Source organism: Struthio camelus, chromosome 1 (assembly GCF_040807025.1).
Source record: "Struthio camelus isolate bStrCam1 chromosome 1, bStrCam1.hap1, whole genome shotgun sequence".
Taxonomy (NCBI): Eukaryota; Metazoa; Chordata; class Aves; order Struthioniformes; family Struthionidae; genus Struthio; species Struthio camelus.
In genome coordinates, this window is record NC_090942.1 from 117,624,419 (window position 1) to 117,651,652 (window position 27,234).

Consider the following 27,234-nt stretch of genomic DNA (forward strand, 5'->3'; position numbering starts at 1 on the left):
GAGGGGAAGGAGACTCAGATCCCCATGTAGCAGGAAAAGCACTCCTTTCTCTCCAAAAACCTGGCTGCCACTGTGGTTGAGCCAAAGGAATGGCATCCCATCACTCGTCATTCCTGTCCAAAACTGCTAATGGCAGGAGGAAGGGCTGGTTGCAAACACCACAAAACCAGAGCCAGGCCGATCATTACTCCAAAACTGTTAACGATGATGGGGGACATGAAAATCATTTCAAAGCTTGTCCCATCCTCCAAAAACTGCTGCTGCTGAGAGGCAGAACTGCTCAAATAAATGTTTGCACCGGGAACAGCGAGCACGCAGAGTCGAACTGCCTGGAGGTGGATAGATAGCGTGTGAGTCAGTGCAGGAACAGCCTTGGGGAGGAAAAGGCTACAGCCCCAGAGCCTTCATTTTGTTCTTGTTTTTACAGCTTGTGGTGACTATTAGCATCTAAAGTAGCTCTTCAGCAATTCCTGGTTGAGAATATTGCAGTCTTCTTTCATTACTCATCTCTCTACGCAAAACAATGTTGCAATAATATGGATGATTATAGCTGGGTTTGGTTTAACTGGAAAGAGGATAAAGCAGAAAATAGATGCTAAGAACAGTTATTAGTGATGAAAGAGTATGTATTAAATATTGGGTAGCTTGCCTGTAAGTATATATAATGCACCTGGGGTTTGGTGCAATCTTTGCAACAGAAGCAGATTATAAAGGCAGGAGATCTCTTACGGTGGGAGGGAGAACTTGCGTGAAATACCATTGCCTTTTATTACAGTGAGCTCTCAGTTATTCCCAGACAATGCTCCTGGGTTTGCAATTAGTTGTGCCACCAAAGCAGAGACATAGCTGCATTGCATAATCACGGCTATGCTGCTTTTGGGCTGGCTTGGCTCTTTAGCAACATGACTGCTTTCACATGGTGGGGAGCCCAGACAGATAAGCCTTGCAGACCCTGCTGGTGCAGTGCAGACCCACCTTGGCGCTCCTGTACCCGCTCCCAGAACAGACTGAGCTGACGAGCACAGTGCAGAAAGCAGCTCTGCAGCAGACTCGGGGCAGAAGCAGTGAGGGGTCCCCATCACTCCTTGGGGTACCCCAGAGTCTGTGCTCATAGCTGATTGATTAACTCCATGCCAGATCTGAGGTGGGCACTTTGCCTCCCCTGGCGATGCCGTGTACCCGACAAACCGTTACATATTGGAGGAGGGTGCAAATCTGCCTCCCAGCTCTGTGCAAACAAGCCAGTGTGTCCGGAGCTAAGCCAAAGCTAGCAAGCCCTGCGAGACCTCAGCTAACTTTGACCAAGGCACCACAGGGGCATCTCTGAGCTGTGCTCCAAATCCCTATCAGTTGAGGCATGGCACCAGACGGATGCAGCGAGCCAGCTCAGACCCAGTGTGGCACGCCAGCCAGCGGTCCCTTCTGGGATATGTGACAGGGAACACACTGCAAAGCTGCTCGTGCACCTTTGTGGAAGTCAGCTGGGATTCAGCAGGATCCAGCAGGGCTTGTTGGCTCTGGCTGAGCACCAGCCTCCTCAGACTGCAGTTGACTCCACACGGCATGACTCGGAAACCTTAGCAGCATCATCCACAGACCTTATTATCCAGGTTTTCCCCCTGCCTGCGGCACACTAGGCCCCCATTTTACTGGGCAATGAAAGAGAGCTGACTGCACGTGAGCACGAACAAGAACCAGAACCCAAGTGAGAAACAAGGGACCCATCATCGGAGAGCTGCTGGCACGCTGCGAAAGCCTATATGGCACAATGCAGTACCATCCTGAGCGGGCTCTAAACGCGCTACTGCGGGCACCGGAAACCACACAGCTGTGCTAATATGGCACCTGGCCAGAGCTAATGAGCCCACTGAGTAGCAGAATAAATTAGCCCAGGCAGAGCGCTGCTCTAACTAATGCTGCGCGCTCTGAGCCGTCCTGCGTTTCTCGCAGGCAGTCGTGATGCTCCTCTGCTGATGGAGAAGAGCCTCCTTTGGAAGAAATATTCACATGCCTGATTTATTGTAAAGTCATAACTCTCCAAAGAAACACTCCTACCATGAACGCAGGCGCTCTTGCAGGGGTGTAATTTAGCTTCCTTACCTGGGTACGTGCTGATAGTGTTGATGTGCGTCGTTCGGATGACCCCTACTCGAGTCCCGCGGTTGTTCTTCATGCACATGCAGATACAGATGGCAATCCCAGCAATCACTCCCATTATAAATACTATACCGAAAACAATTCCAGCTATTGCTGTGCCTCTGCAAGGGGAATGGAAATATGCAGTCAGCATCAGCCAAAGAATGCTTAAAAAACAAAATTCTTTTCTCAGGAGTGGCCCTCATTTGAGCAAAAAAGTGCGTATCGATTATAGAAAATGCTCCACATATTGACCCATGAGGGTGTCTAAATAAAGGAAATGGAAAATCCCAGAGATTACAATGAGAAACTCTTTCACAGTCTCACCTTTGTAATTGTGCCAGTACACAATCCTGACTGAGTGCATGTTAAATCCAGGGTCATTCCAGGGCCTCCTGCATTTAACAACTTTTAAATATTACCAAGAATAATTTCTTCTCTTTCTCCTCATCACACACGGCTTTTTTTTCTAACGGTATTAGTACAATTTTCTTTTTAAAAGAGAGAGAAAGTTATCCCCAGTAATATATTCCAGAAGCATCCCAAAATGCCTGCATGCTGTGCTTCCACAGGAATGCTTTTGTCATTGTTTTACCTCAGGTCAAAAAGCCCTTCTACTGTGCCTCTGAGCCTACAGATTAAGGAGAGACTCCTCTTCTTGAAGATGAGCAGCAAGAAGCAAAGCAAATGGCCGTTCCTTCACACTGCTGCTGCTGCAGCCAGCACAAGTCTTTGGGGCTTAAACAATTTCTTTAAAAGGGTCCCGAGGAAAGAATTTAGCTTAGACCCTGAAGTAATGAACCAGACTTTCCTTGAAATCATATAGAGAAAGGAAGCCTTCCGGCACTGACACACAGGAGACAAACCTGACTAACTGCACTGAAGAGCTCCTAATAATACTGAGGACAAAATTACCCTTTCTGATGCACCTCAGTTCACTCAGGCTTGTTGTTAGGCACAGGGAGTGAAACATAAGTTATATGAAAGATGTTTTTATAGTCAGCCCCTTTATTAAAGCAGCACAATGACCTGCCAGAAATATTCTCATTCTGTGCATCACTGTATCTTCTAGCAAAGATTTTAAGTAGCGACCTCACTGGAACCTCACTTTTCTTACTGGACATTTCAATCATTCTAAACTGATAATTTAGTCAGCAGGAATAAGCTCCGCTAGGAATTATTGCAATGCGGAGAATAAAAGAGGCACTGCAAAACTACAAGGATAAGTATTAAAAGGAGCCTAAACCGTAGTCTGGCTTTCCCATACAAAGTACTGGAATAAGTAGCAGGCCTGATTTTCAAAACGCTGATAACCTACTGGCTTCCAAAAAGTCAACAAGAGTAAGGGTAGACTGTATTTGAAAATCAGACCTTCTAGTTATGAATTTAAGAGCTGGTCTTCAAGCCTTAATTATTCAGAAACTTGGCCAAGGTACGCAGTACAATTACTGAATTGTGTAGGATAAGTAAACACACACAATTTACTCTCTTACTAAAACACGCTGCCAGGGAGCTAGATCACTCTCTGCTGTTACGTAGCAATGAATGAAGAGTGTGCAGGCAGAATAAATCTGTTAATATTTTGCAGTATATATAAAGGTCTAATTTATGAAACCCTAACTCATGGCAGAAAGCATTTGGCGATGAAACCGGTAGCTCCAAAACCATTTTGGTACACTGATGTGATCAAGTATTTTGATATTAAGCAATATGAGTAACTTAGAAGCTAGCTACCAGGGGGTAGCAGGACTCTTGTTTCTAACAAAAAATACAGTTTGAAGCTTTCAGAAGATGTGACCAGGAGACCTTCTGGTTTTCATATTCCGTTCTCTCTGGGAACATTATCACCATCTTGATAGCAACTGCCGTATGAGAAAACGGTTCGGTTCAGGAGGCACTTTAACACAATATCCTTTTCATTCTAGGAAGTTTTCTGATAATACTACAATTAAAAAAAAATCGGGCATAATAAAAGGTGCACTTATTCTAGACAACAGTAGAATAGTTAACACTTTTACTACATCCATTAAGAGGATGAATCATTGTGACCTTCCCTGGGAGAGCTGTATCTCAAAATCACCAGGAACACCATTATGCTGAAACAAACCGTCTCCTAGGTGCAAGAATTACTGACTGCTGCCCTCAGGACAATGCACTGCATTTCTCCTTTGTGTGTGGTTCACTGTTGCACAGTACTTACAGTCCAGGTATGTTCTGCTGGGCTGATCTACTCCGTCCAGAAACTAGAACAAATTGCTGCACTTCTAAGTGACTGCAAGCCGAGGAGAAGGTAACTCCCATTCTAAAGCTTGGCACAAGTGGACAATACACAGTATTGCACATACAGCACATGCTACCTTCCAGGAGCTAAATTACACGTTCCATAGTAAAAAAGCTCATTTTAAATAGAGTTTAAGCTAACTCCAAAGAACAAGGTGTCCCATTTATTCCAGGAGTGTTCAGCTGGGTGCCGTTTGCTTATCTGCCCTAATCGATGGGCTGCACTGGCAAGACAGAAAGCACTCTTTGTGCACCAGTGCCTACCAGCCATCCCACCCTCATAACCACATCCCACTCTCCCTGCTGCATAAACAGTGACTGTTCCAAAGCAATATTGCTCCACTAATATCAGTGCAGATTTAGGGGTACTTCACATGAGAAGTTAGTGTTCATAAGGAAAGGAATAAGGATGATAAAATGTCTGATACCTTCTTCAAACGGAGCTTCTACCTCTCCCCAGCTGTTACGCAGACACTTGGATACATGTCAACTCTATTGCCTTGGGTGACAGAACTGAGACCTGAGGACTTATTTGCAGTCCTATTGTTTTTCCTAGTGACTCTGATGGTGGGGTTGGCACACACACTGTTGGACGTCTGACAGGGTCTTGCTTCTGCAAAGATATAGGAGAAAGGCAAGACCCAGCTGTAGGAAGCTCATTACTATCTGCCAACATCTAAAATTCAAAAAAGGGGTAGATTTGGCTAGTATGTCCTTGTGCCTGAAATCCACTGGCAAAACTTCCAAGTTTGTAAAGGCCTCTCAGTATAAACAAAAGGTACCAGCAAGCAAAAAACACTTCTGCCAGCTAGCCAGTCTGGTTCAATAGGCAAAGCAAGGAATATCAGTGACAGCATTTTTTGCTGGCTTCACCATAGCTCCTGCTGGTATAGCCATGAACTGCAAATGACAGTTGTCACCAACGAAAATATTCACCAGCTTCACTCTGCCGACAGAACTAGGAAGTGCAAGTCTTGTTCAAGGTTCAGAAATCAGGCCAGAAAGTGATTTAAATAGCTAGACCCACCGCTGTTCATAGATTCACGTTTTCGCGCTGCAGTGGTAAATTCAGACCACCTATGGATAATTGAGCAAAGAGAGCCTGACACATGGAGCAAAAGATGTAGGTCACTTTTTAAATCCAGTTATAGCCTGACTGCGTATCAGTAGAAAGGCTTTCATTGGTCTTGGTGGCCTTTAGATTAAACCCAATGTCATGAATTTTAAACTGCTACAGGAGTCAAATGCTTCTGTTTAAAAGGATCTGTTTTAGAGGATTTTGACAGAAATATTGTAATATTATAACACTGAGAGTGAGTCAAACTGTAAACATCCTAATCTGGAGACCTGGAACACCTGCCACTCACAAAGGCTCCAAGAAAAACTGAACACTCTGCCTTTAAAAAATCAGACTGCACGTTCTTCACATCAAATGCTGGCAATGCTACAGTCCTGCAATAACTCTTCTGGGCATATAATACAAAAAATAAATTGTTCTTTTTGTGGAAAGCCTGTGGTATGACTAGAACTTATGAGGAAAAAAAAAAAGCATGTCTTTTCTTATAACTTGGCCAAGTTTCTCTTCATGCTATTTGGGAATTTTAGAAATAAGTATCCTATAAATAAACCACCATTATTTCGTACTACAAAATGCTTACTTGGTCTGCATCTACTTCTCTCATAGATATATTAAAATTCATTGTGAATAGAGAGATACAGATGATATTTTTCACCACTGCAGAGCTTTTCAAGGGAAACTGCCTAAGAGATAAAGGACACTAAAGTAGAAGGAGACCTAGAAACCACATAGCAGAGTCACATATCAACTAGGAAGTTTGAAGTAAGAGAAAACTCTGAAATTAAATCATTTAAAGGAAAACATTATGCAAGGTCCTTTACAGCAACAAAACATATGAAGAGAAAAATATTGCCAAGAAAAAAGAACATACAGAAAAGTACAGAGGGAGAGGGCAAAATTTCTTTTAAAGCAGCAGAACGTCAAGAGAAAGTGTCAAGGTAAAACAGATATTCAGAGGAGAAGCTTTCGACCTGCTCTTAGTAACACCCCGCTAGAAAGAACATAATCTTCGTGTACCGCTTAATATTTCTGCCCAGACAGAGCCCTGTGCAGGGCTTCAGGCCATTTGCTGAACAGCCCCGATGCCTTGGAGATCCTGGAGCCATGCAGGGGCCTCCACCAGTGCTCCCTGCAGATAGCCCAGCTGGGGTGGACTGGGGCCAGGATAAGAGAATTGGGCACGCGGGGGATTCGGTAACTTGTGTTTTTTACACAAGTAGCAGAAGCATTGCTAGTTGTTGCTCCGACCTGCGTGTGCTAGAGATGAGATGGCTGAGAAGCAGCCCTGCTCCTTGAGGTCTTAACAAGTGGGAATAAAGTTCATTTAGCACCACTTTCCCTTCCAAAAGGCTAACAATTTGGGATTTAGGCAAGCAAAGCAGCTGTCAAACATGCTCAGCTTAAGAAGAACACTGTGGGGCGAGCAGATCTCTGAGGTCTGAAAATATTATGGCTGAGTTGGTTGCAGCTTCTTCAGAGGAAGAATGATTACTGAATAGCTATCAATTTTGAAATGTGTGAAAATGAAATGAAAAAAATGGAAATTGAAGGAAAGGCCTCCATAGTCTGCACTGCTATATGGTTGGGACTTCATAACAGGTTGACATCTTTATACTGCCTCAATTTCTCCTTCTTGGGCTTTGTTCGAACTCTGTACTATCATGTGGAGCACAAAACTTTGCCTAGGAGTCTGGTTCATGAGCGCAAAACTACAAAGAAAAGACACAGTCTTTCATTCAGCTTGTCCAGCAAGCCTGCAGACCCTAACGCAAACCCCTGAGCCCCACCGGTACTGAGCTTGCCCTTCTGAGATGGCCTCCCTGAACCCACAGGGAGCATCTCCTGCAGCCCCTCTCCCTCTGCTGACCCTCCTCTGGCCAGGGGCCAGCTTCTCTTGACTCGTCCTCTCGTGGCGCTGGGTAGCACCCTGCTTTTGGGCACCCTGTGGGAGCAGGGCTGTAAGGTGCTCCCCTCTCTGCCCTGCCAGCCCCAACTCTTGATGTGCTGCTTGCGTGACCCTTACAGCCCTGCCCTTTTTGTATTTGCTGTCCCTCACCGTCAGGTGGTTTCTCTTGGCTTCTTTTGCCCTTTAGCCCTTTCCCTTCCTGAAAGAGCTCTAAAGGTTTTCTTAAGCTGGAGAACCCAGTAGGGACCGCGGTCAAAGAGATGCCTAGGGAAGAGAGATGCCTAGGGAAGAGAGTAAGAAAAAGGAGAAAATGTGTGTTTCTGTCCTGGCCTCCTCCAATGTTCAGCAGCTCAGCAACTTTCTGACCCGGACAGTTGTTTTTTCCTCTTCTTTAAACTACTGCTCAGTGAGCTTTCCTTCTGCAAGCCTGCCCAGTCTCCCTCTGAGCTTGGGTAAACTTTTAGCATCCACAGCATCAGGAGGCCAGGAGCTCCCCGTTTTGATCACACCCATGGAGAACGATCTCCTTCAGCTCATCCTGAACTAGACGGGCGCTGCTCTCACCTGAGCCTCCCAGGTCTCAGCTCCTGAGTTGCCAGCTTCCATGCTGTTCACGATTTTGTGGACCTCTCATGCAGTGTAAGCAGCCAGCCCTGCTCGAGGCTGAAAGAGGGGTACCCTTCCCAGCTGCCCTTTGTACAGGAACCCCTTTGTGCCTTTGAGCACCCTGGGCTTTGCACCTAGGTGCACCTGCGCTTTGCGCTTTTTCTCATTCTGCTCTACTGTTTTCGAGTACTGCATACGGTCTGCAAGAGGCATGTATTACACACAGGCATAATAACAATTGCTTTTCTGTTCTCTATTGTTTTTTTTAAATAATCCCTGTTAGAACTGTTTTTTTTTTTTTTGACTGTCTCAGAATCGAGAGTTAAGATTTTATGAAACTATTTACCATAGCACCAAGTCTCATTTCTAAAAGGCAACGTCAGTTCAGGGCTAATTATTTTCTGGGGGCGTTAGGATTGTTTTCCCCTCTATGCATTGCGTTGTTTTTATAGGCACTGAATTTCCTGGCATGGTGCCCCAACTCATGTCCTCTGCAGAAGGAGACAGGCTAAACCTAGCACAGGTGAATTTAAGTCCGTAGTTTTTCAAAACCCCAGCTCACTCTAATAACATATACATTTATAGACTATCATTACAGAAGTAGAAATCCTTAGCAGAGATGCATTTATATTGGCATAAAGGTCTTTTCATGTTATAATAGCTTATGTTAGCGATTTTCCAGAAATATGACTGAATATGGCAAGAGCTTGTTAGCAGCACATGAAGATCAGTATTTCCACTCTTCCCTCACTACATTTTATTACCATTTCAGTGCAAGAAAGAGGTGCCATTTTTATAGTCTTAGTTTTGTTCAGCTGATCTCTCCATCTCATCATCTATCCTAATTTCCAGTACTTTTTTTAGTTCTCCAATTAATTTGTTGCCAATTCTTTCTATGATTTGCTGGCACTGAATCTCTAGAATAGCATTAATAATAATGCATGTAATACATTTTGGAATACTGCTACTAATACTAATAAATACCCTTTAATTTTTTTTTCCTTTTGGGCGTTCAAAAAGCAGCCGATAAGGGATTTTTTAAAACTCATTCTCTGAGGTAAAATAAAATAAAAAAATCAATGATCTTTGATCTCCCGATCCAGCCACTGAAGTCTTGAAAAATGTACTCTTTGGACTGCTAATCAGATTTGAAGTTACTTGGGGGCAGGGAGTGGTGGGTTGTTTATTTATTAATTTGGTTGGCAAAGCCTGGTTTGCTGGGACTGGCAGCAGAAGCACAGCAGTCTCACGTGCAATTTTCTCCTGAGGACGCTGGAGCAGACAGACTCTTTCTGGCTGGTTTGCAGCTGCCCACAGGCGCCCCTTAATTCTAATGGGGCAAAAACAAGCCATAAGGGCTCTTCCGAAAGCCTCGTTTTGTTCCCCAGGGTGGTTGGGCTTTATGCTGGGGCACCTTGAGAGCCCCACAGCAGATGCTGGTGGGGGAACGATTGTATCAGCCTCCTTGTTAAGCCAGCAGCCTTCTCACTGCAAACGTTTACAACCTGGGAACACAGAAACCAGGGTAACGTGGAATGAAAAACTGTCCAACCTGGGGATCAGAGAAATAGTCAGCTAGCTGCTGCCCCCTGCTCTAAATTAAATAATTGGTTCGCAGAGCAGTAACTCCAATGCGCTAGGCTTGTCTTTGAGGCTTTACTTTGCAAGCTGCACTTAGGCAAAGTTCCTACTGGTACTTCCTTTAAAGGCACATTTTACAGCACAGAGGAAGGAGGTGATTGTCTGCTTCCGTAAACAAATCCCGTCTGCCTATTAAAACCGGGTACAAACTGTACTTGGACAGTATTTCCCTGAGTAACAACTTCTTACCCTTCTTTCACTCCAGTTGTATTTAAGGTGTGCTGTTAATGTTTAATTCCTTCAAAATCATTTCCTCCCTGCCGTCCTCTCTCTACCTTGTTACACTCACAAGACTAACTCGAGCGGCACAATTTCCTGAGTAAAACCTGTCCTATGGTACGTACTGTACTATGCCGCGTACTAGGTGGCAGCCTGGTTCCTCACCTCCCTCCTGCCTGCTACCTGGGGACAGGTTATCATTGGAGACTGCTCCACATCGTTAAGCTACGTAACCTCACAAAGGGTTAAAAGATAGTACTTTCCCTCTTTTCGTATTACCAGTGCATGAGCAGTCAGGTATGTTCCACAGCTTGTTAAAAGGCTGCAGATCCACTGGAGCATCACCGCAGCATACTTAAAGCACCGAGAGAAAATCCTATAAACTGCGAAACAAAAGGACATGTAATTATAGCTTGTTCTGATTTGGGCTAATCCTTGGACAGGCTTTTCAGACAACTTACCTTTAGAGAAACATGTGGATATTTTATGTTTACTTCCTTTAGGCAAAATGGTACTTTTCTCCCTGGCGCTTTTCTCCTTGGCACAGTGCTGGGGATGCTGCTTGGCCGAGTGCTGCAAAGTGCTTCAAATAAGCAACCTCGGAAAGGCCCGTAAGGTCCAGTGTTGCTGCCACTACAGCAAGAGTCCAGAGGAGGTGGGCAGCAACCTTCCTCTAGCTGGTTCCCAAACCGTTTCCACTGCCAGTGTATGACGAGCCCAAGATCCTCCCGCTGCCTGACACCGAGGGGGTTGTGGGAATACACCGCTTCCACCCTGGCTGAATATCAGTGCAATGAGCAGGGCTGTCTCAGAAATAATTTTAGGGGCAGAGGGAAAGACAACATGGCATATAGCTGGGAGGCACATGTAGCAGTGATATGACAGGCACAATACTTAAGACATGGTGGTGTTACTAACTGATCATGGCTAAGCAAACATGCTGTGATCAATCACAGCCTGTCCAGCATTTTCATCAGACACAGATGCAAATACTGCTTTTGAAATGAAACACTGAGACTATTTGTCTGGTAGTTCAAAAATGTCAGGATGCTACTAGCATGTGAAAAACTTTTCAGTGCTCATTTCAATTAGAACAAGAGACTGAAAGTCAGAAATACAGAAATCACAGGGAGAAAAATCTATTCTTCACATGTCATCTGAAGGAATTCTGATTGAGACATTGCCTAGGCTTCCAGTTACCAGTTTTCACCCTCCTATTCTCTTGCTGCTTCTCTGAGCTTGTTATGCAGCAGCTCATCTGGCCCCAGCTTCCCCTGCTCAGACATCCTGTCCTGTTCTCAGCAGTTGTGACCTCCCCTCACTATGCAATGTCTTTCACATGTTTCCCTGGACAGGAAACAGCATCCATAATGGAATTTCCACTCTTCAAAATGTTCCTCATTGTACTCCCAAGGCCTAAACTGATGTCATCTTAAATAGAAAATTATGACACTATTGTACCTAACGTAAGCTTTGCTTTAGTTTAGGGAGTTTTATTTTTTTACGCTATGGTTTGTCTTGCTGGCTTAGTCTGCCATTTAAAACACATTCGGAATCAACAACAAAGGGAGAGATGGAAGCTGCTGCACAACTCTCAGCCCTCTGAGCGTCCGCACGTGCCAGGTCGGGAGGACGTGTTGGCCTTCCAAGATCACAGACTTACTTAGTAGCACTAGTAGTTGGTCCCTTTCGGCACCAGCCTGGTTACTGGATACAAACACTTTGGAGAATCCCAAGCTTATTAACTCTCTGATAAATTCTTAACACACATTTTCTGACAGCAATTTCATTTATAGCAGCTTCAAAAAACATTTGACTTCGTATGACCCCTTAGCTCAGTCCAGGAAAATCCAAAGCTCACCTGCCTGGAAGCTCTTGCTATAAAAGCCTGACTTGGTTTTCTGATTTCTGGAATTTTTGTTTGTAGGATCTTGAAATCTTAGAGCAATTGACAGCCAGATCTGCCTAGCTTTACTCAGGTTTCCATCAGCAGTAGATTTGAATTCATGCCTGCCAAGCCACACAAAGGTTCATTGTTTGGAGCCTTTTAACATGCCTACTCCATGCTTCAAGCCCGTAACAAAACCCTGCAGCCAGGCATGTTTGACATGATTTCGATTTGCCAGAGAACATTGTGCAAAGGAATAACTGTTATTCGGTAAAGTAACTGAGTGAATGGGCATTAATGAAAACAGCCTGTAGATGGGGCCCTTAATTATTGCCTTTTAAGGCAGAAAACCATCAAGGCAGGACAGAGGTGACTGAGCAACATGGAAAGTGGCAGCGCACCTCTTTAGTGCAAAACACTTCTGTCCAGCTTCAGGGGTGATATGGGGCTCTGCCTCCTGGGCAGCAGCACCTGTAAGAGAATTGCCCTGGGGCCGTGTACGGCGGGGATCGCGGGCCGGCTGTCTCGCCCATAGCTGGGCTGTGGGTCCACAACGTGAGGCCCCAAAGAGATCTGGTAAGTCTGTGCCCCTGAGTCCTGCTCCCTGAGAGCAGCTGGGCTGCTGCAGAGCCCAAAGCTCGGGGGATGTGACCTCACATTGAGCTTTCTTGATCGCCTGGTCACAAGGCAGGAAACCAGCCAGCTAATAGTTGTAAAGGTCAGAATTTGCGCTTGTTCTTTTTTCAGGAGAAAAATATTTTTTAAAAAGAAAAAAGACTCAAAACCACAGAGGAACAAATTTTAAAGAAGAAAGAACTGTGATGGCTGTAATTAAGAAGAGCAGTTACTCACGATTTCCAAGGCAATTGGCTAAATAGAGAGGTAAACACTAAATGTGGAAACTAAAGAGATGTTTTCCAGGATGCTTTCCGCATCATCCCTTCACTTGCTTGCTTTTGGCCTTGATGGCTTGTCCTCATAGTTTCACACCACTTTTTGTCCCTTCTGAGCAACTTCATTTGCAAAGCTGTGCACTGTTAAGGCTGATCGTTCTCACTTTTAATTTTCTACACGAGGCTTCCTTTTTCTCAACAGCCTTGTGTGTGCAATCCAGCCGCTACCCCCTAGCACTGCCGTACAAGTTGTAGCTGTTGGCAGAGCTACGAGCTAACCATTCTCGGTTGCCCTATTTCCTTCAGCTGAAACAAACAGAAAATAATGAAAAAGAATGAACTGTTTGTTGGCAAAAAACCCTCCACCCCTTAACATGACAACCACACCTTTATGTCTAAGTATCCGAAAAATAACTAGGAAAAAAAAAAGAAAAAAGAAGTAGCGCTGTGATTTGTTGGCAAACAGGGTGAAAGAAGATAGGCACCAGGGTGAATTTCCTCAGCTGTTAAGAGCTGGGACCTGATTCCTGGACACGGCACCCGTTTTGGACATTCCCCCAAATGGCAGGGCTAGCACAGTGGGTTGAGTGGCTCAGGAGGGCAGCGCTGGAAAACACTTCCCGCCTGTTCCCCAGAGCAGCACAAACTCATGCCAAATTCAACTGACCGTGTACCTGCGGCCCAAACTCTAGGACTGATTTAATAAGGTAACTACATGTCATCTCCTTGCCAGTTAAATCCTTTTCACTACAGGGTTGTCTTTGAGAAGCAAAACACCACTGAATACAACGCCAAGACAAGGTTATTATTTGGTTTGCTAATGAGCCAACCTGTTTGTATTACGCAAATGTGGCTCTTCCTGCTAAGAAATAAAAGGCTCTCCCAGCGGTTACACAAGTTTTAACTTGAGCAGGTAATTTTCCGTTATATTCACCTTGAAAGCAGTGTTTCTGGAGGAAGGAGCACAGTTTACTTACCATCTCTTCATAAAGACTAGGGGCTTTCTGTTTCTCCTAGTAGGCTGCAACCCTGGATTCCCTGGGTTCCCCTCATGGGCTCCCACACAGGCCATCTTTCAAGCATTCAGTCTCACAATATGCTAACAGAGGCAAAAGCCCAAGCTTGATGTCTCACATGCAGTCCACACTTCATATAAAATTGTGTGCTGCTGACTCAAGAGATCCTTCCCAATTTTGGAAAAGTGAGGCGAACAGAAACATTTTTTCCATCTTGGTGGTCAGATGTGAAGACAAAAGTAAACTAAAAACAAATCTAATGGCTTATATAATTTGCTAAGTAAGGCACATTTTCGATATTTAAGCATTTCTGCCTGGAGGCTATGTAGCCCCTAAATACCTGCTTGGTGAATCATTACAAAGAACTGCTCTATCATCTGCCAGAGGAGATGGCACGTGCCAAATGCGAGCTCAGGAGAGCTTTCAGGGAAATGAAGACCAGGCTGCACAGAGGTAGAAGACCCCACGCAAATGCCCGTGGAACATATATTACAAAGCCAACTTCAGCCCTTTTTTGTGCCAGAGCAGAGATTGAACTGAACTGAAGAGCATCGTATGGACAGCCATCCCTGAAACGCTCCCCGCTGATTCAGCCTATTTTTTGGCTGGCCATCGTTCTCCCTCAAGAGGGATCACAGATCTTATGCTGGCATCCTACGATATATACTCCTTGCCTGTTTCAAATTTCATGGGGTCTCAGCTCATCCAAAATACTTTATTTTCAGAGAAACATTCCTTCTTCATAAATTACACCTCTCTGAAATCACTACTGTCCTAACAGTGGTAGAGATGGTGGTGCTAGTTTAGTAGCACTTGATGGCTGATAATATTCTATTAGTTAATCTCTTTCACTCCTAAGATCTTAGATTTTACCAAAACCATAATATAAATGCTAGTTCCGTAGCCATTTTGGTTAGTTCCATTTCTCCCTAAGTGCAGCTTCTCCCTTCTAGCCTTCAATGGAAGGTTCTAAGACAACGTTTTTTGGGGCTATTTTGTGATCATTTTGCATATGCTATTTCAGCTTCTTCTGCCCTTGGTTCACTGTAGCTGCAGCGGGTGAGATGAGCCGCTTTCCCACATGTTCCTTGGTGGAGAGCACCTCGCCATTTTAACACAACTGCACTCAGAGAGCAACGTGTCCTGCATCAACATCATCATCAGAAAACGACAAACATTGGAAAACTGGAGGCTTTGGCTCCCCCTTGCACCACCAGAAAGACCAGCAGTGCTTTGCTGCTCTCAGTGGCAGCAGCCTGTGGGATGCTGCTGGTGCAAATTACCACGGCTCGAGCAGCTGGGGCAGGTGGTGTGGGACCCGCTTGCTGAAGCTGTTTCAGGGTTGGGGCCAGGTACCTGATGACTACCGCCACGACTCTAGAAAACAGGCTTGATGGTATAAAGTCAATTCACTTCCAATTCCTGCAGACTTCAATGCACGCAACATGCGGTTCATGGTCCTTTCCTAACTAATGGTATTGTTTCATTAGTGCTCTTTCATCGACATTAGTGAGCTATAAGTCAGTCCCAGTGCTTAGGGCAGAAGCTCATTAACTCTTGTTTTCTTTGGGAGGTCGGGGCGGGGGCGGGGGGAGGAAGAGAAGAAGTTTGCCTTTCATGCAACAAAGAGGGGGGAAGACTGTAAACTAAAAATTCTTCCTTGGAATAACAACAAAGTGAAACAACATAAAACATTAAGCAGTAAAATATCTGAACATGAACAGATGCCTGCACACAACACCATTTCATGGACCAGAAAAAATGTTTTCACCTTTTTCAGAAATGTGATTCTTAGAACATAAATTCTATCTCAAAAATGCATTTATGATTTATTAATTTTCAACTCAAATTGGAAGACTTTACTGCTTTTAGAATGCTGCCTGGTGGAATAAAAATGAAAAAGATGTATTTTTAGAAATGAAGTAATCTGAAGTGGCTCCTGGAAGATTTCGGAGAAAAAAACCTAATTAAGAGATTTTAAAACGCAGCTTCATAGATTATTTGATACCATTTTAAAAAGCAAATTATAACTTACGTGCATTACCTGAGTAACAGCAAAATAGCTTTTTACAAAGGGCGTGCTAGCTACTGTAGTTATTGAGTCTACATAAATCTATCCAGGCTTTGAATTATCCAGCATGGGGATTTTTCCCTCATATCTTCCAATAAAAATAATAAGATACTGGGATTTTAATTTTAGAAATTCTGGAGCAGAGTGAAAGAAAAAAAAATGTTTTTCATCTTCTCTTTCCATCTCCTTTTTCTAATGTACTTTAACATTCAGCTCTCTTAGCCCTGTGAAAGCAATAAAAGAGCCTCTTCTGCATTCTTTTCTGTATCAAATTTTAATGCCAACTCCATTTTTCTTTCTCTTCCTCTCTTCCCAGGTGCTGTGCTAGACAGCTTACGAGGGCCACAACGATAAAGATGCACTGAGCCCAAGCCACTGGACACTCTAGCTGTTAAGTCCCTATCCTGAAAAACCTACTATGAACTTAAAGTATTTGCATAAGTCTTTACAGGATGCAAACCCTATTAAGTAGCATAAGCAAATTATGGGTTTAGTGGCTTGGAATGCCCTCATTAAGCACTCATGCACTGCCATTTACAAATGTAAAGTGAGCTAAGTGCTTGGGTATCTAAATCATTCTTTGTTTCTGAGGAAAAGGACTGTGAGTCAGAAAACTAAAAAAAAAAAAAAGAAAAATTGTAATTACAAAAGTGTTCTGTGGCTTTTACGTCTTCCATAAAGTAGCGAAGGCTGGTTTATCTGAAGCACCTGTGCTGAGGATACAGAAGTCACTGAATGGCAAAAATGTGCGCACACGCTACGCTAAATAACGTTGAGCTGGATTTGACCTCGTCCACCTCTTGAGTTCTTCAGGGGATGGCGAAGAGCCAGTCGCTGCTGAATCAGCAATAACCTCCCTGGCAAGCGCAAGAGCTCCATGCTCACGTGCCTGCATTGCGCGGGTGAGGGACCGGCCAAACCCTAACCCAGCAGTGAGGGAGAGCGGAGTAACTGCCAGCTCCTTGCTGCTCTTTTCCGGAAGATTGGATGCCCTTTGTCCTGTAGAGTTGTGCAGAAGAGACACGCCTTTGCCTTGCTGGTGTCTTCCTCCCAGTTTTCAGTGGCATTTTCCCTTGCTTTTTACGCTAATAAAGTGCCCTAATTTCCTTAGGCATAGAACTAAATCCATTTTCCCCTCCCATGCATGGAAGGTGAGAAGCGGTTTCCCTAAAGGCCTTGCTTGGCAACCTCAGGAAAAAGCTTAATTGTATGCTTAGCTTTAAATAAAACACTCCCAATGAAGTCAATAGACTCTAAGTACTTTGCCGAACAAAGACCTAAATCCACTACCTGTCAGACAATTAAAACGTTATCCTTCTATTTTAGCCTCGCCTAGAGTAACAGCTTTGACACTTACTCGACTACCTTGAAAGAAATGCTGTGCTCCATCCTGTGCATCCCATGCTGAGATTATCACAGTTGACAGTAGTTAAACACAACCGGGAACACCAAAGCACAGCCAACCTTCAGGTGTCCTTTGACATACTGCACGCTCTACTGAGTTCCTATTCTCTAACAGTGCTGAACACTCATTATTGCTTTGTGAAACATTAGCAGTATCCACAAACCAGAAGAGCTCATATCTATGCAAATAACTCCAACAATAAAATAGAGACATAGTGACAATTTGAGCTATTTTACAAAACGATCCATAAACACAACACTTTCTCAAAGTTTTCCTGAGGCTTTAAGTACTGCTTTTATGTCACGCCCTGCTACTACTCTACACGTGACATGATTTTGCAACAGTGTGAAGGAAGTGACTAAATACCATAATATGGCTTGCAAAATATTCAAAAGAAAAGCATCCATAACCACTAAACTACATATTAATACAGTTTTCATTAAAATATATGGTTAGAGGGACTTTTTTTTTTTAATGTGTCACAGTCCATTGCAGTCATTTGAGACATACGTGCAACTGCTGGGAAGAGTAGAAGGTCAACAGGGTGGCAATATAACACCAGAAAACGTTCCCCTAAGAAAACAGGCAGAATTCTGTCCCTTGGCATATGTGAATCAACTACCACTCTGATTAAATAGGAATTACACTCTTGACCCAGAGAATACACTTTAGCCTACAGAGTTGACTAATGCACTGAAAAGGAATGCTGTTAGGCATGCAAGGATGTATATGCTCTGCCACACACCAGCTCCCCAAAACAATTCCAGCCTAGAAACATAATCACTTAAGAAGGGCCTGAACAATCTGTTTCACAACTTCATTTCAAAATGGTATGTGCAGGGTCAATTTAGAAATGTATCACTAGAATTACTATGTTTGTTGAGGAAGCTTGCAAAATAAAAAGATTTTCAGCCATCAGAACTAAGGCTCTGGACAGCTTTTCAGTAGATGCAGCAGGGGTTAGCTACTTAAGAGGTTTGAATGTTGAGCTTGGCACATTTATAAAAGCAATCACGTGACGCGTTGCCTGTGATAGCGAGAGCCTGGTCGCAGTGACCCGGGAGCGCAGAGCACGTGAAAGTTCTGAATTCAAAGCTATGCTGCAGTAGATTAAAAAAAGATTCAGACATCAAAAGGACTGGCATGTCTCTCTGAGTCACTGCAAAGTCACCAAAGCAAAGGAAATGGTGCTCAGAAGTAGAGAGAAGGATCTCATTAGCAAGCTCCATTTTAAACGCATCCAAGTTTACAGCTCTTTCCTTTCTGAAGCAGCTGCTTTCATTGACTGTTCTCATACAAAATATGGGGACGCTTTTAGATCAAGCCAATGTTTAGTCCGGTATGGATATTTTTATCCCATCAGGACAAACTGTGGTGAGACAGTACCCTCGGACAGCTCCTTGCCTTCCTTGCGAGGGGCTTTCATGGGCACTTGCCTCATGGTACCACAAGCATGTCACAGACTAGCTAATCTGAACAGCTAATTCAATTACACTAATTGTAGGGTAAATTTTCTGAAGTACAAAATAAAATTCCCAACTTTGCGGAAGACAATTGATAAATAAAAGAAGAACAGAGTGAAGAAAAAAAAGGTACAATAAAGCAGAGAAAGTAAAAAACGGGAATCTAAGGGCAACTATAATGAAAAACCAAAGACACTGATAAAAGAAAGAATTAATTGGTCCTCTGTGCCACTGAGAATCTCTCCCTGTACTGTTCAAAGTTAAAAGGCTACTCTCCCTCAGATAGGCCGAGTTGAATATAAAGATCCTGACTCAACAAAACACTTCATCGCTTAAAGCTGAACATATGTATAAATGCTTTGTTGCACTGGGACTCCAGTGCTTAAATGCAACGAGGAAAGCAGGAACAGAAAAATATGTGGCAGTATGTGGGATCTGACAGAAGCAGCAGAATGCACTGCATCTAATATGTGACACTGACTGAAACGGAGGAGAGCTGGGAATACAGTTAACAATTAACAGGGTTTTAAGTACTGACAGCTCCAATGACATAAAGGTCTACAAGGCCTAATCCCAGACTTAAGTGAAGCTAGCAATACTGATTTCTCTAAAATCAGATGGAGCTTTAGGAGTAGTGGTGCTCTACCTCTGGTTTACACCTCACTTTTCAAGTGGAGGCACTACAGCTTCTCACCTTTCTGTGAAAAATGATCATTTCAACCAAATGAAAGGTTTGGGACAGGCACACTTCAGGACTGCAATAGAAATGGCACACACCCATCACGGGAGTGAACGAGGCAGGAGGAACGTCTGAGTTCTGGCCGCCTGCCAAGCACGCATCCAAAAGTATGAGGAATGCAACACTTGTGGTGCTACTCTCTTGTCTACAGCACCAACTAGAAGGTGAACTAGAAGGATATGAAACCAACAAAGCAACAGAGAATGCAAAGACTTGCAGAGATAACTTCATGGTGTAATTCAATGGAAGTATTTCCTGCCATAAAAATGCATCTGCACCTTTCTTATCACCTGCCAGCTTGTAAGTAATGGAGTTTGTGATCTTGTAGTTGATTAATTATTATAATGTTTCTGTAGGTTATTTTGGCTTAGGAACTATTTAATAATCCTTTTCTTTTTCACATTATATTTCTGCCCTACTTTACTACCTAGATAACTACAAAAAGAAAGATTTACAGCTTCTTTTTTTTCTGATCTGAGAACTCATGTGGATGAAGTAACATACGTGCTTCTATGTTTTATAAGAGTTTATTTTTTTAAACATCAGGATAACTCCTGATTTCCAGCCTTCACGTCGTGTACTCACCAAAGAAAACAATCCTTCTAACAAGACTGTATCAGTGATGATCTACCTTTAAGAAGCAACTTGCAATTTTTAAAACAAATATGTGAAAGTAAAATAAAAAGTAGTCTCCTTGTATTTCTAGCACCTAAGATATTTATTGCAGAACGACATTCAGCACATGCCTCATAATACAGGCACCACAGTAAGAATAAATAACACAGCGGCCAAAGAAGTAGCATGAAGAACTCAAGGAATCATGTCAGTCCCGTGGAGCTTTTGCTTTCCTTTATTGCAACCACTCTTGGAAGGGTGTTTCATCTATTTCTAAATGTTTTTATATCCCCCTCATTTCTTTAATGCATTTGGGGATTATGAACGGACCCTCCCACCATAAGGGAATCAGATAATGCTCAGATAAACATCTGTTTAGCGACTCAGGGTTGTGGTAGGCCCATTACCAAATTATGGGTGGTCTGGAGGCTCAGCTGCAAACACTAACTTTTGGGAAGAAGAGAAATAGATAAATTAAATTCTTCCATTTCAAAACAGCAATTTGATAAAGTGCTTTTTTCTACTTTCCTCTTCAAAAATAGAGTTCAGGAGATTTCAGAAAAAAAGGTTTTCACCACTAATGAGAGGCTTAGCTGAAAGCTCACATGAATTAAGCCATGCTTTATTTTTTCCTATTTAATTGTCAAACGGAACAGTCGTCATGTTTTAATTTTGCCTTCTCCTCATTTACTCATTGCACAGAAAGTCATTTCATGTAGCTTATTTACTTCCATACAGAATTAAGCTCTACAAAAACAAAATGTAAATCATGCTCAATTAACGGCAGTTTACACTACGAGCAACCAGCTAGGTCTGATTTGAAGTACGAGAGAATTTAAATGTTTATCCAGTACAGAAGTCAGGATCAAATACTCTGCTTCTCTTGGCCTCACAACCGTGCTGGATTTCAGGAGATGCTCACCAAGAGAGAGTCTGTATGGTTTTTGACTGCATTTGACTGGCACTTTTTACCATGCTTCTGGTCCAACTCTTCAACCTTCCATCTCAGGCGAACAAGACATCTCAGGGTAAGGGAAAACAGGAGGTGAAGAGACACAGAAAATCTCTTTCTCAGCTTTCCAAGGGACATTACCTCTTTTTAATTAATTAACAGCATGTCTGGATGAAAAATATTCACAAGAAAGAGAATAGCTTCTCTTTTCCTCTTTCCAGAGGACAAAAAAGTTGTTTCAGATCCCCTGCTGGCTTGAGAGGATGTAGCTCTATGAAAATTAACAAATTAATGCAGATACTCCCCAGTCAAGGATCCAGTTTAGCAGGATTTACAATATTTTTTCCTCAGCAGCATCCAACTGACTCTTTTTATATTTCCTCCATGTAAAACTATGATCAATGGGAGAAGAAATAGGTCCTCCAATTCCTAGAGCAGATAAATAATCTACAGCCCCAAGTCTAATTCTCTCACAGCTCAGGCTCTTAGACAGAGATGTTCCAAGATATCTAAATACTCAATATCTAAGTGAGGAGGATTTGAGGTAATGAGTTTTAACTTATTAGCAGGGATGACCTTTCTTAGAAAACCCAATATGGGCACTTAGCTGCCCACTGCACCTCCTCCTCAAAAAGTCCCATCCACGCTGCAAGGACACTTCAGGTTTTTGATAATCATTTGTCACTTTGTCATCACAAATTACAGCCTGCACAAAACTAGAGCACGTTTACTTTAAATGCACAAAGCTTGACTGCCGTTTTGGAGTAAGGGGTGGCAATAAGGCTTAGTTTTCATTAAAAGTCTGGGCTCTTTTTGTTTTGGTAATGTTAATACCACCTCCGAATCAGGTCAATGGGAAATTCTGCCTCTTCCAAACACTTCTGCTCAGGGAAAGCAAATGCACAGCCATTCATTATAGAGATACCAGAACTGGCACAGACCTTCAAAGAATATATTATATTTAAAAATGTAGCACACAGGTGCTTAGAGGTTAAACTCACCTATTCTGGTCTCAAGCTGACATGATATAAAATCAGAAGTAGAACAGCTTTTGTGAACTGAGCTGAGGGAACAGGCCATTCATTAAAATGTCATATAGAAAAACTGAAGATAAGAGGCAACAGTTTAAATAGAAAGAAAAGAAAAAAACCCTGTCTAGCAGTTCAATAACATAGCTGGTTCAATAGTAGCTGGTTAACCGTAATGTTTAGAAAAATTAAGACCCCCCACGGCTTAACATAGAAGGATAAAAATAAACAAGATGCTGCGCAGTTAAGACAATCCAAATACTACCAAACTAAAGGAAACACTTTCTCTGTCTTCAAGGCTAAATGCTGCAAACACCTGAGTTTCATCTTCTAAATTTATGAAGATAAAGCTAAATCACACCTCACTCAAACTCCTGCACCCACCCTACTAACCTCCCACAGAGAAGCCTCAGACACTTTTTTTAGGATGTGTGCAGATCTCCTTGTATGCGGAGCTGTTAAGAAATTAGTCAGTGCCAGGAGTGGAAAGCTGGGAAATGCTGCCAAGAAAATCACAGCCTAGAAGCGACAGCAGTGGCAGAAAGAAGATTTGCTGCTGCCCTGGGGTTGGTGCAAAGAGGCGAATGATAGCTATTCCTTTCTAACCTTAGCAGTCTCCAATCCTGAGGACAGGACCTGAGTACAGAATTAATCAAATAAAATGGAGGTGTCACAGCGTAAGGTATAATACGGCTGGACAAACTACCAGGCACAGAGCGGATTTTGCTTTCACTGCCTGTCCTCTCTTAGCTATCTGAAAAGATAAATGGATTCTTTATACATTTACTTCAACATAGAAGGTTTTCTTTGCCAAACTAAACACTAGAAATTACATTTTTAAGTTGTTCAAGTTGATGCCTGTGTCCCTAACTGGGTTATGGACGGTAAATTAGTTTTACAAAAATAAACAACAGTCCCAGTTTACAGGACAAAAGGAAGCACAAGAGGTTGAACTGTGGCAGTTCCTGAAAAACCACCTGGGATTTCCAGCCCTCGTATGTATTAGCTGCTTCCCGCTGGCATCTATTTCGCTATTGTAAAATAAGCTTTTTAATTTCCAAGCATTTTACTGCACTAGATGTGGAGATGTTGAAAAGCACTGCTAGAGGCTTCCTCAGCAGCCAGAGCCCAGAGATTTGTGCAGGAATGCAGGGTCTGATGTAGGCTGCAAAATCTTTCTCTCGGGGAGAAAGAGTCTAAGACGAGAAGAGCTTGTTCCAGAAACCGATGCAGAGCCAAAGAGCCCCCCAGTGATTCAATCTGACCCTAAGCTTGAATTTCCTTCACTATTTGCAAAGAGTGCCTGACCCAAGGAGGCTGACAGTCATAACTCAATGAACAGCGATTTGCAGATACTAGCAAATTTCCATGATCCATCAGTTCGGAGCTGGGCAAAATATGGATTTAAACTTAAGCAGTTACATTTCAGACCACAGATGTATAAGCAAGGCAGGCAACAGAAGGTAAAATGCAGCCCCAGAATGCGCTACTGGTAGTTCCAGTCTGGTCCAGGTATCTCTACTCAGAAACAGACTGGGGCTTTATTGGGTGCTTCTCCTGCCTTAGGCACTGTGGCAAACAGAATGCTTACTGAAACACTAATCCTTGCTGAACTCAATACGTAAGCACTGAGGACTGCGGATATGCTGCGCGTAGCTCACAGAAGTACATTTTTCAGACATCTTTCCTCCTCTTGAACAGTAACCCTTAGACTTTTTCTCCCCCCTTGACTGAAGCATAAGTGGAATTAGTGATTCTCAGGTGAAGGGTTACGCTGTAGATCTGACTGCTGTGTAGTAATGAAGTCTCTAGTTTTCTCGCAGTCCAGGAAAATACAGAATACTTCTTTCACTTTGCACTAAGGCACGGGGCAAGAAGGTGAGTACAATGGAGTTATTCCCTTCCTCCTGATAAAGGAAGAATGGGAAGAAAAGACATTCTGTTAATAAACAGGAAGAAAATCTGGTAGTATATCCCACTCTGCATAGTGCTTTGTGCTTTTGTGTGGTCACTTCCATTCAAGCAAAATGACAGTAAAAAGCCTGCAAATTAGGGTAGGAGTTTACACGTGCTTTGCTATGTACAAACACACAAGATGAAAAGTAGTAGAGGAAAAAAATGTATAAATTAGGTATCATAGAAGAAGTGGTTGGAAAAAAAAATAGATTGCAATGCTTCCAATAAATCCTCATGGCAGATTCTGCAAAAGCCTTTTAAAAGCATGATTTTGGGACCTTCCTATGCTGGGAACCTGTTGTGCCCTATGGGCTATGCAGTGCCCTAAGCTCATCAAACTCTGTGACGCTCCTTTCACATAACTGCTGCTATAGCTGAGGCTGGGTTATCCAACAAGCATATGCACTTCTTAAGTCATTATTAATTGCTTAGACCTTAAAAATCAGGAGCTAAATGGTGGCACAAATGCAAAACAGGAAGACAGTACCCATCCCCCTGGCAATCGTAATGGTACTCCTGTGCACTTTGAACTAGGCACAAAAATCAGGAAGGCAGGTAAGAAAATATAAGTGAGCTTTGTAGAACAAGTCCAATCAAAATCCCCGACAATGTTTTTTTCCTCCTTCAATGTTTCAATACTTTTAATCTTTGTGTCAACTTCCCCATGTGCCAGATAAACCACAAACTACTAATGTGTTTTCTTTCATTTAAGGAACCAGGCAGCCTCCTGGCTCAGGACTGGGTGATTGGAAGCAGTTGTTTGCCCTCAGCATTGAGCCTACATGAACCTAAAATACTTTGGGAGGCATGATGGCACTGGCACCATAACTCTGCCAATGTTATCTATGTGAGGCAAACCCAATCTTTTTTGAAATTCATTGCCTGCCAGGCAAAATTATTCAAGCATAATACATATTTTGGAATTAGACACAAGATTACTGACATTATATGACTCCCTATTTCCTTTGCCATGGAAACTCTGAATTGCTGGCAAACGGGGGGAAAAAAATCTTCTCTCTCTCATAAAAAAAGAAACCTCAATTATGTTTTTATTTACCATTGCTGAGCACTGACTCAAAGTCTGGCATCAGCATAAGAAATATTCCTGTTCTTCCTTCTCATAAAGTTTTGAATTTGTTTGCATTGTCCATAAACTACCTGTGAAATGACATTAAAAGAGAACAAACACACTTTACTACTAGCACAATCGTAATACAAGTAACAGCATGTGTTAAAAAAAAGGTGTACATACGTCATTCTGTAATGCAATTCTATCTGTAACAAAAAAAAGTAACTCTGAGGCAAGCCAGTAATTTTTCTCTGAAAGCTGTAAGTCTATATTCCATTAATATCTTTCAAACTTTTGTAAGGCAACACAGTGTCACATTTGAGCTTTGCTTTGTCATCTTTATGAGCTTAAGCACCTCATTAACTGCTTTGAAAACAAGTATTTGTTCCCAGGAAGAAATATGTGCATATGTGCCGTGTTGCATATATGTTGTAATTACAGTGCATCTTGGACACAGCTGGGCTGCAGATATTCAGGAAAAAAAGGCTTCAAACCATGCTAGACTAACTGCATCTGTGCATGCTACTGACATAGCACCTGTATACTAGGTTTGCACAGCATGGATATTTTGGCCTTGGCCTTACTGCGTGAAACTATTACCGCTAGGCACAGATGGTCAGAGGTTGATCAACTAACTTTTCCTCAGAAGGTTTGCCCTATTGCTCTGGAGCAAAATGGCTGTTCCTAATGCTCAGGGTCCATGAGGGCTGCACAAAAGGCCTGAGCTCAATGTGGAGGCAACCTGCTCTGGAGAGCAACAGGTCTAGCATTTCCACACAAGCACAGCACCTCTCAGATTGCCCAAGCCAAATTTTGGGGCAGAAAGAGACTGCACCTCAAAAAATCCAGCCTGCAATTCAGTGCGCAGAGGGAATATCTGAGGGGCACAACATGGGGTCGCCCTAAAAAAATTGCTGTGGGATGTTCACAGTGGAAACCCCCATGTGATGGAAGGGCCTAGGACATGACATCAGGTCTGCTCCAAGGTTGCCCATCCCCACCCATCACCACCTTGAGCATGACAGAAGAATCGCCAGAGATGGCTTTGACAAATGATTATCTTCAAATCATTCCTAGGGGCTGGCAGTGTGTCAAATCTGGTGAAGAAACCCAGTTGCTGAAACAAACACTTCAGGTAACCATGTTCTTCAAAGCTGTCCCACTGGCCATTTGGGAGAGGGACTACTCACATGATCAAAGCTCTTTTTAAGGTGTTTACAGGACTAAAGTATCTTCTGGGAAGTCCATACGATTTTAACTCTGGGCTTTGTACTAGATACTGGAATACTGGGCATGCTAAATATGTAGGGTTAAATTATGAAGCAGAAGCCAAGCTGACAACAGCTGTAGGCACGGACCTACCAAGCATCAAACCTCTGACCCAGGCATATTGGGTTCTCTTCCCTATTGCTGATCTTATCCCAGTCAATATCTCTTTCAATGATTATAGAGAATAAAATGATAGCTACATAAAAAAATTAATGATAACATTTGTAGTAGTAAATTATGCAAAATATGATGTGACAATTTACTGGCAGTTTCAAAATAAGGAAATAGAGCTAAGAAATCTTGAGAGTAGCTTCCCATCAGTAACAATATGTCCACCAACAGAAGAAGGTATGTGGTTATCTCATCTCACCACTGTAATTTTGCAAACACAGTAATTCTCAAAAATGTAGTCTAGTTTCACTTCAGTATCTCAAACAACTGGACTTGAAGTTGCTTTGCCCAAGTTGTCCTTTATCTAATTACACCTCCTTCCTCCTGGTTTATATTCCCATGCATAGGTGTTTACTCGGGCAAATCCTAGGATGAAAAGATGTATGGCTATTTTCCAGGGGCTTTTTTGTGAGGGCAGTCTTGGGCCAGCATATCATAGCGGCAGAGGGCCTTGCTGCACCACAGTGGCAAAGCGAGTTGACAGGCACCAACACTGCATCCTCCTACCAGCCTCTGGTCTCAGTTTTGTGAGGGTCCTGGGCCAGCAGATCCAACACAAGAGGAAGGTGACTGGATCAGCATCTAAAAAGCATCTGTTCCCCTATTGGGAGGGCTTCCATAAGAGCTATTGCTGACTCTGCTACCTCTCCAATGCCTGTGGAAATGCAGCTTCATGTCGAGAGCCTCTGGATCTGCTCCAGAAAGTCACTTAGTTTGTCAATGTGCGAAACAACAAAGTGGCAGCTGCTGCTGCTGCTGAGCCGGATGTCCCCCTAGTTATGTTACCTGCTCTACAGTTGCGCCCTTGGCTGGGAGGGAATGAACTTTTCAAA

At 43.0% G+C, this 27,234-nt stretch overlaps 1 protein-coding gene and 1 long non-coding RNA gene across 5 annotated transcripts in view; one reads left to right on the plus strand and one right to left on the minus strand.

The window, feature by feature from the left end:
* Positions 1-27,234, plus strand: part of LOC138061427 (uncharacterized) — a 108,827-nt gene that overhangs the window by 70,108 nt on the left and 11,485 nt on the right. For all 4 annotated transcript variants that reach the window (XR_011135168.1, XR_011135169.1, XR_011135170.1 and 1 more), the window contains one exon: positions 16,051-16,124. This is a non-coding gene — a long non-coding RNA (uncharacterized lncRNA). The remainder of the gene's footprint in view (positions 1-16,050; positions 16,125-27,234) is intronic.
* The window catches only part of CYYR1 (cysteine and tyrosine rich 1), a 68,158-nt gene that overhangs the window by 12,229 nt on the left and 28,695 nt on the right, over positions 1-27,234 (minus strand). The window contains exon 3 of the mRNA XM_068911560.1: positions 2,101-2,258. Within this exon, the coding sequence (XP_068767661.1) occupies positions 2,101-2,258 (158 nt within the window). The remainder of the gene's footprint in view (positions 1-2,100; positions 2,259-27,234) is intronic.